General features: G+C 45.3%; 1 protein-coding gene across 3 annotated transcripts in view; it reads left to right on the forward strand.

Annotated features, from left to right (window-relative positions):
- The window catches only part of INPP5D (inositol polyphosphate-5-phosphatase D), a 153,674-nt gene that overhangs the window by 75,722 nt on the left and 63,120 nt on the right, over positions 1 to 14,832 (forward strand). For 2 of the 3 annotated variants that reach the window (XM_045367920.2, XM_045367922.2), the window contains 2 exons: positions 7,279 to 7,366; positions 14,651 to 14,731. In XM_045367920.2, the coding sequence (XP_045223855.2) occupies positions 7,279 to 7,366; positions 14,651 to 14,731 (169 nt within the window). Of the gene's footprint in view, positions 1 to 6,903; positions 7,039 to 7,278; positions 7,367 to 14,650; positions 14,732 to 14,832 lie in introns of those variants that run through there. The other variant, XM_065526265.2, reaches the window with a different exon arrangement.

The following is a 14,832-nucleotide window of genomic DNA, read 5'->3' on the forward strand; positions in this document are numbered from 1 at the left end:
AATCACAAAACAGAGTAGAGTGTCAGAAACATGTATATCAAAAGCATGAAAGGACTAAACAAGCCGAGATGAGGAATATGTGGTAAAAATTGACAGTCCTTGGAGACAGACCTCAGAGGTGCTACCTGTAGCTAGTAGGATAGGTTCTCGAAGAAGTAGGAAAAAGATTGCGAATTAATGTATACAAAAAAAAAAAAACATTTCCAGGCTTACAGAAGAGCTAAATCTAGGTTTGAGAAGCTCCATAATCATCCAAATAACACAACAATCAAACAGCAACACTTGAACGTCTTCTTTTTTTTTTTTCCCCCCCTTTTAAACAGACAGCATCTCACTCTGTCACTCAGGCTGGAGTGCAGTAGTGGGATCATAGCTTATCCACCCTTGAACTCCTAGGCTCAAGCAATCCTCCTGCCTTTGACTCCCAAGTATGTGGGATTACAGGCATGCACCACCATGCCCAGCTAAATAAAAACAATTTTTTTTTTTTCCTTAGAGATGGGGTCTCACTATACTGCCCAAGCTGGTCTCAAACTTCTGGGCTTAAGCCTTGGCTTCCCAGAGCTCTGGAATTACAGTTGTGAGCCACTGTGCCAAGCCTAAATCTCTTACAACGTCTCTAAATGACAAGGAAAGATAAATTCAACAAATAGATCGTTACAAACAGTACCATAGCTTTAAAATGGTCGATATTTAATATTATTCAAACTTCTTGACAGTATAATAACGATTCTGAAGCCGTATGTCCAAGGAAAAGGCTACTGACCTGGAAAAGCTCAGCCTAGCTGTCATTCAAGAGCACAATGAGTCTTTTCCAGAAAATTCCTAAAAATGTACCAATCAAATGCCTTACTCAAAAGGAATCCAAAAATTGTTTTCCAGAAATTTTATAGTCCTGGTGATCTTAAAAACAAGAAGCCTGCAGCTTACTGAGCAGCAAAATATGAATATACTTAAAGCAGAAAGTGTTCATTCTATACTCCCATAACACACTGTGATGAAAATAGAAATAAGTCACAAAACTAGCCACAACCACCCAATTACCTGTACATTTATCAAACACCTTCTGAATTACAGCTAATTAAGAAAGAAACTGACACAATAATACATGGGGTAGGTGTGTAGGTGCAGAGTGACGTAGTCAAACCACCGCATATCAGAACACTGTGTCATGCAGCCAAAGCACTACTTAGAGGAAAAACCATAGCTTTAAAAGTTCTGTTCTATTATTAAAAAGTAAATAGAAGGCCGGGCATGGTGGCTTATGCCAGTAATCCCAACACTTTGGGAGGCGAAGATAGGTAGATCACTCAAGGTCAGGAGTTTGAGACTAGCCTGGCCAACATGGCGAAATTTCATCTATACTAAAAATAACAAAAATTAGCCAGATGTGGTGTCACACACCTGTAATCCCAGCTGCTCAGGAGGCTGAGATAGGAGAATCGCTTGAACCCTGGAGATGGAGGTTGCAGTGAGCCGAGATGTTGCCACTGCATTCCAGGCTAGGTAACAGAGCAAGACTTCATCTCAAAAAAAAAAAAAAAAAAAAAGGCAATAGAATAACGAGTCAAACGTGCAAACTGAGTCCAGATTGTAAATCTCTTGAAGACATCATGGGTCATGTCCTGATCCCCTTGATGTTTCCAGGACCCAGCAAAGTACCTGAAATATTAGTTTATTCAATATTCATGAACAAAGATCCAATGTGTACCCACTACATGCAAGGCACTGTTCCAGGAGCTGGAAATGCAGCAGTGAATAAAACAGAACCTTTAAGAAATCTCTGCTGAGCAACTAAGCAATGTCAGCAACCAGAAAGGAGATGAGGAGGACAAGATGGTAAAAATAAAAACAGAGATACATCAGGAAAAACAGTCAATTAAGAAAATTTTAAACACGAGAAATGTCAAAGGAGATTTAATAATCTGCATTAAAGATTTGCAAATCACTAAAGAATAGTGTACAGTTATGTAGCTACAGATCTTCAAGTTATAATTAAATGGAACACATAGTTTACATAAAATATAAAACATTAAAAGTACCGTGAGTGTCCTTTAAACTTTCAAGGAAAAAATAGTGAACATAAGGTATAGATTATTCCTGAATGACAAAAAAGCCACCTAATTCACGCTTCAATAAAAATATGATTCAAATCCAAAAAGCTAATCAAGATAATAGCCTGAAATAAAACTCTCTATCTCCGATTTCACTTATTAATATAAATGTATATTGTTTCAGTAACATCCAGCAAATATAATACAGTGACATGAAAAATGGAGGCTTTATCTAGGAGGTCACTCCAAAGATGAGTCAACAAAAATAAAACACTGTAATTGTGCAGTAGTTTAAAAGATAAAAGGAAACCATTTACGTATATAACATTTTAAATTCATCTCTAATTTGTAAAAATCATTTTTTAAAAAAAGGAATAGAAGGATACTTCCTTAGTAATGCAATATGAATCAAAGTAAAACTAATTACAATTGATAGGGAAACATTAAAATCATTCCATTAAACTTTTTTTTTTTTTTTTTGTGAGACCGTGGAGTCTCACTCCGTCCCCCAGGCTGGGTACAGTGGCAGGATCTTGGCTCACTGCAAATTCCACCTCCTGGGTTCAAGCTATTCTCCTGCCTCAGCCTCCTGAGTTGCCGGGATTACAGGCGCCCACCACCATGCCCGGCTAATTTTTGTATTTTTAGTAGAGATGAGGTTTCACCATGTTGGCCAGGCTGTTCTTGAACTCCTGACCTCAGGTGATCCACCTACGTTACCCTCCCAGAGTGCTGAAATTACAGGTGTGAGCCACCACACATGGCCCCATTAAACATTTTAACAAAAGAAAAAGAGATACTCTTTTTTTTTTTTTTTTTTTTTTTAGACTGAGTTTTGCTCTTGTTGCCCAGGCTGGAGTACAATGGCGTGATCTCGGCTCACTGCAACCTCTGCCTCCTGGGTTCAAGCGATTCTCCTGCCTCAGCCACCCCAGTAGCTGGGATTACAGGTGCTCACCACCGTACCCGGCTAATTTTTGTATTTTTAGAAGAGATGGGGTCTCACCACGTTGGCCAGGCTGGTTGCAAACTCCTGACCTCAGGTGATCTGCCCGCCTCAGCCTCCCAAAGTGCTGGGATTACAGGTGTGAGCCACCATGCCCGGCCCGAGATACTGTTTATCATCTGATTTTTAAATACTTACAAAATACCAAAAAAGAGGCAAAAAATTGGGGAAACAAAAATAAAGGGACATGAGGAAGCATGAGAATGTTCCTTCTGAGTCTGTAGTTCTGGGTTCAGAGACTCTAGATGTGCTAGACAGAAACTGAATGGGAATCGTGAGGCAATTAACTCAAGGGAAACAAAGAGGGAAGCGGCTGTCTCTCTGGGAGGTTCAGAAAGACCAAGCAAGGGATATAAACCCTCCCAGCGATACCCGGGGCCAGACCTACTGACCCAGCCCTGTTCACCTTTGCTCCCCCAGGGCTGAAGCTCCTTCTTCAGGGTCGGTCCCTTAAGCTAGGGACCAAAGGCTGGACTTGTTGTCCAGGGATCCCTGGACAAATCCTTTCTGTAGGATAAGGCTGATTCTTAAGTCTTCCAGCTACAGGCCTGGTGTGTCCTGGTTGGTCATTCTGACCCTAACCGACACCTCCATATATGTCTGGGAGCCAGTCAGATTTCTCAAAGTTTTAAAAGGCTTAGAAATACAGGGTGAAACAGTGTTATTCTTAGAAAACCCTAAAGATTCAGCTTCTGTGTGTATGCCTGTGTGTTTGTGTTTTTAGGATAACGTTTTGTAAAAGGAGAACAATGAGTGAGGGAGACCTATTTGATGTTAAAACACGTTCTGAATTACTGCTTTAGAGAGATGTTTTAGCCCGAATGCTTTTCCGAAATGATAATTTAATCAGAATACCACCGTGTTGGCAGATGGACAGAGCAACTCTTGGGAAGTGGAGTGCGAAACCCGGAACGGACCGCTGCCTGCACGGTGCTTCCCTTCCCTTCCCCTCCCCATCAGACACCTCCAGCACCTGCTTCTTGGTCACAGCTCCCATCCTCATCCTTGATCCTCAAAGGATAACAATTTCAAACCAGAAAACTAGCACACTATTCTGGAAGCTGTAATTCCTTGCCTAGTATATGTGGTGAGGTTTGGATTTTTAGTTGAATGAAAGAAATGAAGCCTGGAAACAAATACTACCATATTCACGCAAAGCTCTAACCCAAGAGAACTACAGAAAAAAAAGAAACTGATGTTGAGTGAAACAGAATAGTAATTCAGAGAAAGAGGCATATTTAGCCAATTATGCCTAGCGTTCCATTATTGGAACGCTAAGCATGTGGGGGTTATTTATTTCCTACTGCTCAAGGTCATCGCCAAGGTCTGATTGCAAAAATTCAAAAAAAATGCGACCTTAGGCATAAATGGGTTAAAAAGAAAAAAGTTCTAGATGGGGTAAGGAATTAAACACATAGAACAACAACAATAGGCTGGGCGCAATGGCTCACGCCTGTAATCCCAGCACTTTGGGAAGCCAAGGCGGGCGGATCACCTGAGGTCAGGAATTCCAGACCAGCTTGACCAACATGAAGAAACTCCATCTCTACTAAAACTACAAAATTAACCGGGTGTGGTGGTGCGTGCCTGTAACTCCAGCTACTCGGGAGGCTGAGGTAGTAGAATCACTTGTACCCGGGAGGCAGAGGTTGCAGTGAGCCGAGATCGCGCCATTGCATTCCAGCATGGGCAACAAGAGCGAAACTCCATCTAAAAAAAAAAAAAAAAGAACAACAACGAAAACCCTCATCTATAACATGATTACTTCAAAAGAGTTAGAAAACAATTTAAAATAAGCAAATAATTGCTCCCTAGTAAATACCAATGATAAATTATTAACTATGGTAAGTAAAAATTGCCAAGGAAAACATGAAAACTCAAACAATAAAAAATTGTGTATCATTTCATAATGGAATCCAGGTCACCTAGGATTAATATAAGATAATGAGAATATATTATTATATATTATATAATATATGTTATAGACCAGGCGTGGTGACTCATTCCTGTAATCCCAGCACTTTGGGAGGCTGAGGCAGGCTGATCACCTGAGGTCAGGAGTTCGAGACCAGCCTGACCAACACTGAGAAACCCCATCTCTACTGAAAATGCAAAATTAGCTGGGTGTGACGGTGCATGCCTGTAATCCCAGCTATTCAGGAGGCCGAGGCAGGAGAATCACTTGAACCCGGGAGGCAGAGGTTGCAGTGAGCCAAGATCCTGCCACTCCACTCCAGCCTGGGCAACAAGAGCGAAATTCCATCTCAAAAAAAAAAAAAAATATATATACACACACACACACACACACACACACACATATTAGCATTTATTATTATGATATAATGAGATTATATTATTATATTAATAATGTAATAAGAAAAAAAATACAGCACCTAGATTAAATAAAAACAAGTCCAGGCCTGGTGGCTCACGCCTGTAATCCCAGCACTTTGGGAGGCCGAGGTGGGTAGATCACCTGAGGTCAGGAGTTCAAGACCAGCCTGGCCAACATGGCGAAACCCCATCTCTACTAAAAATACAAAAATTAGCTGGGCATGGTGGTGTATGCCTGTAATCCCAGCTACTCGGGAGGCTGAGGCAGGATCACGCCACTGCACTCCAGACTGGGCAACAGAGTAAGACTCTTTCTCAAAAAAAAAGCAAAGCAATATGTAAAGTGTATGACACTATATAAAAATATGAACAAAATTCCCAACAGAAAATTGGCAAGGGAGAAAAAACAAAAAAGTTTATACAAAGAGAAATGGGAGAAATGCAGCAGCCGTTAACTAGAAATCAGCAGTAGAAAAACAATGACATTAGAAATTAAAGATATGCAAATTTATTCATCGATATTAAAATCCAGTATTATGCCCCTTCAAAGAGAGAAAGAACAGAAGTACAATCATTGGAGCTATTGGGTGATCAGGTCTGGACAATGCTGGTGACTCTGTATAACTGGTACTCACAGGTTTGGCAATAATGATCAGGAGCCATAATCCCTGTTTATCCTAATTCTGTAATTAAAAATTAGAAAAGCTATATGAACAGAGCTGTTCAGAGCAGCCTTTATTTATTGCTGTATTATTTTTATTTTTATTTCTGAGACAGAGTCTCGCTCTGTCACCCAGGCTGGAGTGCAGTGGTGCAATCTCGGCTCACTGCAAGCTCTGTCTCCCAGGTTCATACCATTCTCCTGCCTCAGCCTCCCGAGTAGCTGGAACTACAGGCGCCCGCCACCACACCTGGCTAATTTTTTTTTTTTTTTTTGTATTTTTAGTAGAGACGGGGTTTCGGTTTCACCATGTTAGCCAGGATGGTCTTGATTTCCTGACCTCGTGATCTGCCCACCTTGGCCTCCTAAAGTGCTGGGATTACAGGCATGAGCCACTGCGTGGCCCAGAGCAGCCTTTATTTATGTAACAAAGATCTCAAAGTAACCCAAATATCTAGCAATCAATTTCAGCACATTTACTTGATAGACTATTTTCAAATCATTAGAATGTTAAATATGTAAAAACATGAACAGTTTTTGATGAAACAATAAGTGAAAAGTAGAACTCAAAATCGTCTGCCCCACCATGTTAAAACAATAGAGAAAGATGAGCTGGGAACAAAGAGCGGATAAAGCCTGAGGATTGGAGTTGTCAATGGATATGACAATGGGAAAATCCCTCTGAGTCTGCATTTGGGCGGCTAGGAGGGGATTTGCATCAGAATCCACAGATCACCAGCACTGGGCAGCCCTGATATTTAAAATGCAGATTCCAGACTCAATCAGGCCGGAGCCCAGAAATTTGCATTGTTAACACGTGTGTGTGTGTGTGTGTGTGTGTGTGTGTGTGTGTGTGTGTGTGTGTGTGTGTGTTTTATAAACACTGAAGGTTGGGAACCATGGATGACTAAGTGAAGTCATTTTGTGACTCTAGATTTGAATTTTCAGGCTATGGAGTGTAGTTTGGCTAAAGCAAAACCCAGGTAAAATCAGGATTACACACCAATTCCAGTTTGCTGTGGGTTGGGAACGGATGCGGGTCGAGTGTGGGTGGGCCAGTGCTGGCAAGCCTTGATCTTTGCCCGGGCTTGTCCTTCTGGGGAGAATTACTTGCTTCTGCTGGACTGAGGGTGACCTTGTCTCTGGCTGGAGCCCACGCTGCCATGGAAGACTCTTTTCAGTGCCCACTAATCCTTGACGTTCACCTTGTCCCCCGCCCTCAGAGAAGTCGTCCGGACCCTCCCATCCCTGGAGTCTCTGCAGAGGTTATTTGACCAGCAGCTCTCCCCGGGCCTCCGTCCGCGTCCTCAGGTAAAGGGTCTTGGGGTTGAAAAGGTGAGATTAATCCACCAGGGAGGAGGATTGAGTTAGCCAGTCCTGAGGGCTCAGGAGGAAGAGGGGAGCACTGCCCACCGTGTGTTCACTGGGCAACAGCAAGCAGGTACGCTGGGGTGGGTGGTGGGAGCCTCAGCCCCTGCCCTTCCCAGGAAGCCATCTCCCACTGCCCGATTTTGATTTGAGGAATAAAGATTTCAAATTATGCACCCGGCTGGGTGCGGTGGCTCACGCCTGTAATCCCAGCACTTTGGGAGGCCGAGGCGGGCGGATCATGAGGTCAGGAGATCGAGAGCATCCTGGCTAACACGGTGAAACCTTGTCTCTACTAAAAATACAAAAAACTAGCCGGGCGAGGTGGCGGCGCCTGTAGTTCCAGCTATTCGGGAGGCTGAGGCAGGAGAATGGCGTAAACCCGGGAGGCGGAGCTTGCAGTGAGCCGAGATCCGGCCACTGCACTCCAGCCTGGGCGACGGAGTGAGACTCCGTCTCAAAAAAAAAAAAAAAAAAAAAAAAAAAAAAATTATGCACCCATCAGCAAAACTTATTTGTACCAAATAAGGGGGCAAGCAGGGCCTGTTCCCATCATTTCTCATCAGAAACTGAAAGGAAAGAAAAAGAGGAGGCACCTAAACTCTTGATCCTGCCTCTTATCCCAGGAGGAGCAGGATGAAGGTGCCCCCCACCCCCGCACCTGCTCGTGGCCTGGCAGGAGGCCAAGGTCGTGTTGCCCATTAAGCAAATATCTGTGTAACAAAAGGTGTCATCAAAAAATTTTAACAAGTTTTTAAAAAAGTAAAAGCTGTATCTCAGAAGAAAATACCTGCAACAAAGATTAGGGAAAAAGGATTACAGACAAAGTATTCATATGTTTATTATTATTATTTTTATTTGCGACATGGTCTTGCTTTGTCACCCAGGCTGGGGTACAGTGGCGCAATCACAGCTCACTGCATCGTCAAACATCGGGGCTCAAGAGATCCACCCCACCTGAGCCTCCCATGTTTTAAAACCGCAATTACTCATCAGCTAATAGCTGGGGATTACAGGTGCGCACCACCATGCCAGTCTCCTTTTAAAACTTTTTGTAGAGACAGGTCTCACTATGTTGCCCGTGTTGATCTCAAACTTCTGGCGATCTTCCTGCCCCAGCCTTCTGAAGTGCTGGGATTACAGGTGGGAGCCACCATGCCTGGCCATGTTTTTAAAAAATTCCTACAAACAATTAAGTAAAAACAATTCAATTTTTAAAAGAGGGAAAGACTATAAACAAGGCGGCTTACTGAAGAGGGACAGGGAATAGCCAATATAGATATGAAAAGGTGTTCAGCCTCACCTTGTTAGTAACCGGGAAATGACATTTGACACTAGGCGGCCTCTTCTTGCCTATTAGATGGGCAGAGTTGATGCTAAAGTTGATGGGTGAGTCAGGACTTGGCTAGGGTGTGGGGTGGAAGAGGTGCTCACAGGGACTCACTCCTCTGCTGTTGGGAATGGAAATAGGTTTTCTGAAAGGCAGTTTGGCCGTTTGTATGAAAATGTGAACTGCAGGCATCCCTCAAGCCCACAGTTCCATATGTCGGCAGCTTCTTAGGGACTATAAGTACACAAAGAGTAAAAGAAAAAACATTGAAAATCACATAAACAGGCCGGGCATGGTGGTTCACACCTCTAATCCCAGCACTTAGGGAGGCCGAAGTGGGTGGATCACCTGTCAGGAGTTCGAGACCAACCTGACCAACATGGTGAAACCCTGTCTCTACCCAAAATACAAAAATTAGCCAGGCATGGTGGCAGGCACCTGTAATCCCAGCTACTAGGGAGGCTGAGACAGGAGAATCGCTTGAACCCTGGAGGCGGAGGTTGCAGTGAGCTGAGACTGTGCCACTGTACTCTAGCCTGGGTGACAGAGTGAGACTCCATCTAAAACAAAAAAAAGGAAAAAGAAAAAAAGAAAATCATATAAATATAGGGAGCTGGTGAACTGCAGTGGTGCAGAATTCTACTCTAAGGTGTGAACACTGCTCTGGAAAGATCTCCAAGGCTACTGTTAGGTGGAAAAGCAAACGGCGGGATGATACAGAAACTCTGACGAAGTCTCCATGAGGAAATCAGATGGGAAGGATTTAAACCCAAAGGGCTGTGCTGGTCACCACCATGCAGGGATGAGACTGGGGAGAAGGGGACTGGGCCAAAGGGGATTTTGAGTTTGCCCACATTGTTTGTTTGAGTTTTCTACGGAGAACATGTATTTGTGTTCTACTTGTGCAACTTTCGAAATTCAGAAAAAAAAGTTTTGCTTTCTCCGAGGTGAATGATGGGTTAATTTCTAAGGAAGTAAAAGCAAATCTGGACAAAACAGGGGCTCTGCCCGACTTTTGAGCTTAAGTCACTTGAGTGGAAGAACACACAGTCAAGTCTTTGAAGTAGATTAGAAGAGAGACAAAGCCTCGCGAGAGAGGCCAGCTGCAGTCCCAGTTACGGTGCTGCCGGGTGGAGGCCAGTCTCTGCATTTGGTGGCAGGACAGAGCAGCCACAGGGTGGACGGTGGGTCTTGCTGCCACACTCCCCTCCCCTTTATGAGACTGAGTCTTGAAGAAAAACAGAAAAGGTTGTTCTTGATGTGTCTTCAGGAATTCAGAAATCAAGGAGGGAGTTGAGGCTGCCTTGAGGAGAGGAAAGAACATTGGCCCATGGATCAGAAACACCTGAGTTCAAAATCTGATTCACCCTTGTGGATCTTTAGTCTCCCCATCTGTGAAATGGGGACAGTAATATCTCTGCAGGGTTTGGTTAAGGAGTGAGTGAAACTGGGTGCGTGAGACATCTGACCCTGCTAGACTCTCACCAACATGAGGCCCTTTCCCTTAAGTAGGCAGGACAAGCTGGGGACACCCAAACCCCTGTGTGGTTACTTGAGGACTGCTGGGAAGTGGGAAATGCAATGTTATCAAAATGCTGGCTGGCCTGGGGGATGGGGGAGACCTGGGTCTGCCCTGTGTGAGAAAGGAGAGCCAGTAACCTCCCTTGGATGGTTAACCTGCCTTGGAGCCCCACTTCCTTTGTTTTGAAAAGTGCAACTGAAAAGCAAAGTGAAAAAACTGGGTCAGCTGATGTAAACCCTCAGGCCAGTCTAGCCATTCACAGGCTAAGCTGTGAATTCTATCCTCAACCTCGACACTGGTGACATTTGGGACTGGATTTTTCTCTGTCATGGAGGACTCCTGTGCACTCTAGGAGTCCTCCACATCCTGGCCTTTACCCATGAGATGCCATTAGCATCCCCCAGCTGTGACAACTGGAAATGTCTCAGACATTGCCAAATGTCCCCTGGAGGGCAAAATCACCACCAGCTAAGGACCACTGGCTAGCCCCCAATTCAAATATCAGATCTATACTAGCTGTAAACTCACCACTTTGACTCTATTCCCCCATCAGCAAAACAAGGATTAGAAAAATCAAGACATGTGGCCGGGCGCGGTGGCTCAAGCCTGTAATCCCAGCACTTTGGGAGGCCGAGACGGGCGGATCACAAGGTCAGGAGATCGAGACCAGCCTGGCTAATACGGTGAAACCCCGTCTCTACTAAAAAATACAAAAAAAACTAGCCGGGTGAGGTGGCGGGTGCCTGTAGTCCCAGCTACTCTGGAGGCTGAGGCAGGAGAATGGCGTAGACCCGGGAGGCGGAGCTTGCAGTGAGCTGAGATGCGGCCACTGCACTCCAGCCTGGGCGACAGAGCGACACTCCGTCTCAAAAAAAAAAAAAAAAGAAAAATCAAGACATGTGAGGATTAGATGACTTAATATATTGAAGATGTGCTTGGCACATCATAAGAACTCATCAAATAATCATTAGGCAGAAGTATGGGGAAAGCTTCAGCATTTTTCTAATACTTTTTGTTTGAAGCACAAACGCCCAGTTTGTCAGTAACTTCATTTATGCTAAGATCTTGTCAGATCTCGCCTCCCAAAAGTCACAAATCCAAAGAGAGAGCTGGTGGGGGGCGGGGGACCTACAATTGCATGGTGACCGCCCGGGGTGAAGGCAGGTCATTCCAAATGTCCTTTACTGTGGAAAGAAGGAGGCTTGAATCTGTGTTACCATTTCAATTATTTATGAGATAAATAACCCTAAAACAAGGGAATCCTACACTATCCCATCTCCTGACCAGCTTTTCTTCTCAACCAACAGGCAGCCCTTCTGTTGTCCCTTGCCTGAGTCTTAGCGCCACCCCTTCAAGCCACTTCCCTCATTGACAATAACTATAGAAGAATTGTGAGTTTTATTAAGAAGCAAGGGAAAGACCAAAAAGTGGTTAGAGAAAGCACTGACAATTATTAACTGCTGTGATGGTGGTAGTGATGGTTATTGGGACGGGGAATGGTGTGGTGTCTAAGGGTGATATAGATGGTGATGACAGAGATCATTGGAGGGCTGGTAGGAGTGGAGGTGGTGGTAATGATGGTGATGGTGATGGTAGAGGTGGTCATGATCATGGTGAGAGTGGTACAGTTGAAGATGGTGGTAGTGATGGTGATGGTAGAGGTGGTCATGATCATATGGGAGTGATAGGGGAGGAGATGGTGGTAGTGATGGTGATAGTGGAGGTGGTCTTGGTCAGGGTAGGAGTGGTAAGGGTGGAGATGGTGATAGTGATGGTGATGGTGGAGGTAGTCATGATTATGGTGGCAGTGGGAGTGGTGGAGATGATAGTAGTGATAATGGTGGTGAAGGTGGTCATGATTATGGTGAGAGTGGTAGGGGTGGAGATAGTGGTAGTGATAGTGATGGTGAAGGTGGCCATGATGATGGTGAAAATAATAGGTGTGGAGATGGTGGTAGTGATAGTGATGGTGGAGGTGGTCTTGATCACGGTGGGTCTGGTAGGGGTAGAGATGGTGATGGTGATGGTGGAGGTGGTCATGATCATGATAAGACTGGTGGGGTGGAGATGGTGGTAGTGATAGTGATAGTGATGGTGATGGTGAGGGTGGAGGTAGTCATAATTATGGTGGGAGTGGTGGGGGTGGAGATGATGGTAGTGATCATGATGGTGGAAGTCGTCGTGATTATGGTGAGAGTGGTGGGGGTGGAGGTGGTCATGATCATGGTGGGAGTGATGGGGTGGAGATGGTGGTAGTGATGGTGATGGTGGAGGTGTTCATGATCATGGTGGGAGTGATGGGGTGGAGATGGTGGTAGTGATGGTGATGGTGATGGTAGAGGTGGTCATGATCATGGTGAGAGTGGTAGGGTTGAAGATGGTGGTAGTGATGGTGATGGTGGAGGTGTCATGATTATGGTAAGAGTGGTAGGGGGGAGATGGTGGTAGTGATGGTGATGGTGCAGGTGGTCATGATCATGGTGGGAGTGATGGGGTGGAGATGGTGGTAGTGATGGTGATGGTGGAGGTCATCATGATCATGGTGGGAGTGGTAGGGGTGGAAATGATAGTAGTGATGGTGGAGGTGGTCATGATCATGGTGGGAGTGATGGGGTGGAGATGGTGGTAGTGATGGTGATGGTGGAGGTGTCATGATTATGGTAAGAGTGGTAGGGGGGAGATGGTGGTAGTGATGGTGATGGTGCAGGTGGTCATGATCATGGTGGGAGTGATGGGGTGGAGATGGTGGTACTGATGGTGATGGTGGAGGTGGTCATGATCATGGTGGGAGTGATGGGGTGGAGATGGTAGTACTGATGGTGATGGTGGAGGTGGTCATGATCATGGTGGGAGTGATGGGGTGGAGATGGTGGTACTGATGGTGATGGTGGAGGTGGTCAGGATCCTGGTGGGAATGATGGGGTGGAGATGGTGGTAGTGATGATGATGGTGGAGGTGGTCATGATCGTGGTGGGAGTGATGGGGTGGAGATGGTGGTAGTGATGGTGGTGTTGGTGGTGATTGTGGTAGCCATGCTGATGACTCTGGTGGTGCTATTGAAGGGGATCCCGTTGATCATGGCAGTGCCATTGATCATTGTGACAGAGGCAGCAGTGGTAATGGAGGTGGTGATAGTAAAAGTAGTTTATTAAAGTAGCCGGGTAGAAAAACTGAGGTCAAAAGCAAGTGCAGCCTGGCTGCTATATTCAGCAAGGGGTGAGGTAAAGGGACATCACCTGGCTGGCGATAACCCTGGTTCCATTCTGCTTTGTGTTCACATCAGTCATACATGTATCTGACTTTCTCATTCCACCTCTTATTATTAACTTCATAAGGTATCTTATTAACTCTACATTTCCACACCTGGCAGCATGTCTAACATAGAATAGATGCTTTGTAAATGTTTCTTCTGTGAATAAGTGCATAAGACCATGCACTTGGCATCAGGCAGACAGGATACATGTTTTGCTCTGCCATTTACTAGCTGTGCAACCTCAGACAAGTTAGTTCATCTCTCTGGGCCCCGTATATACTGAACAACTTTACTGAGCATCTTTGTTGGCCAGACACTGTTCTGAGCCCCAAGGCTGCAGTACTAAATACAGTCCTCTTGATCTCCATTCTCATGGAGCCTCCATTCAGCAGGGAAGACATACAGTGAACACATATTGGAAGGAGATAACTTTAGCTGGTGGTGACTGATATGGAACAAAACAAGGTAACTTGATAGAGGTGACCTGGCAGCTATTTTAGACAGGGTGGTCAGGGAAGACCTCCTTGTGAGGCTGAGACCTGAATGATGAGGAGGTGCCCCTCCCAGGGGAAATTGAGTCTCTGGAGATTCCTCAGAAGGGAAGCTCAAGGCAGAACTGACTTGAAGATGAGAGTGGCTGGGATCTTGGTGGGGCAGTGGAGGGGCGGAGCGCTGCATCATATAGGACCTCAGAGGGTAGGGAAGGGGTCGGGATCATTTTCTCCTCTACATGGAGAACTGTACTGGGGTTTCAAGCAGCAGGCTGGGTCTATTTTGGGAGTAGGATGGGAACACCATGCAGGAGGTGTAGGAGGGAGGAAAGGTAATATGCAAGGACAGTCCTCGAGTTTTGTTTAAGCAACGGAGTGGGTGAGGTGAGAAGCACCGGGGGAGAGACAGATTTAGAAGGAAGAAGAAATGAAGATCTATTTTTTGGCCATATGAATTCTGAGAAGATTGTAGAGATCCCTGTGTCCTCATCTGCTGGAGGGGATAATAATAGAACTTGTAGGGCTGCGGGGAGAGTGAAATGGGGTGAGGTGCGGAGAGCACCCAGTGCGTTGCCTCTCAGTGGTTCGGGTTCAGTGATGCTGCCCTGATCTTCTTTCCCTCCTTTCCCAGGTTCCTGGTGAGGCCAATCCCATCAACATGGTGTCCAAGCTCAGCCAACTGACAAGCCTGTTGTCCTCTATTGAAGACAAGGTACGTGTGGGGCTCCCGTGGCTTCTCTTCGTCCCCTCTTTGGTCCCCTCTTTGCATGGAGAATGTCCAGATGTACAGGCTCGATGTCCCCTTGACCCTCT

Source organism: Macaca fascicularis, chromosome 12, assembly GCF_037993035.2.
Source record: "Macaca fascicularis isolate 582-1 chromosome 12, T2T-MFA8v1.1".
Lineage (NCBI taxonomy): Eukaryota > Metazoa > Chordata > Mammalia > Primates > Cercopithecidae > Macaca > Macaca fascicularis.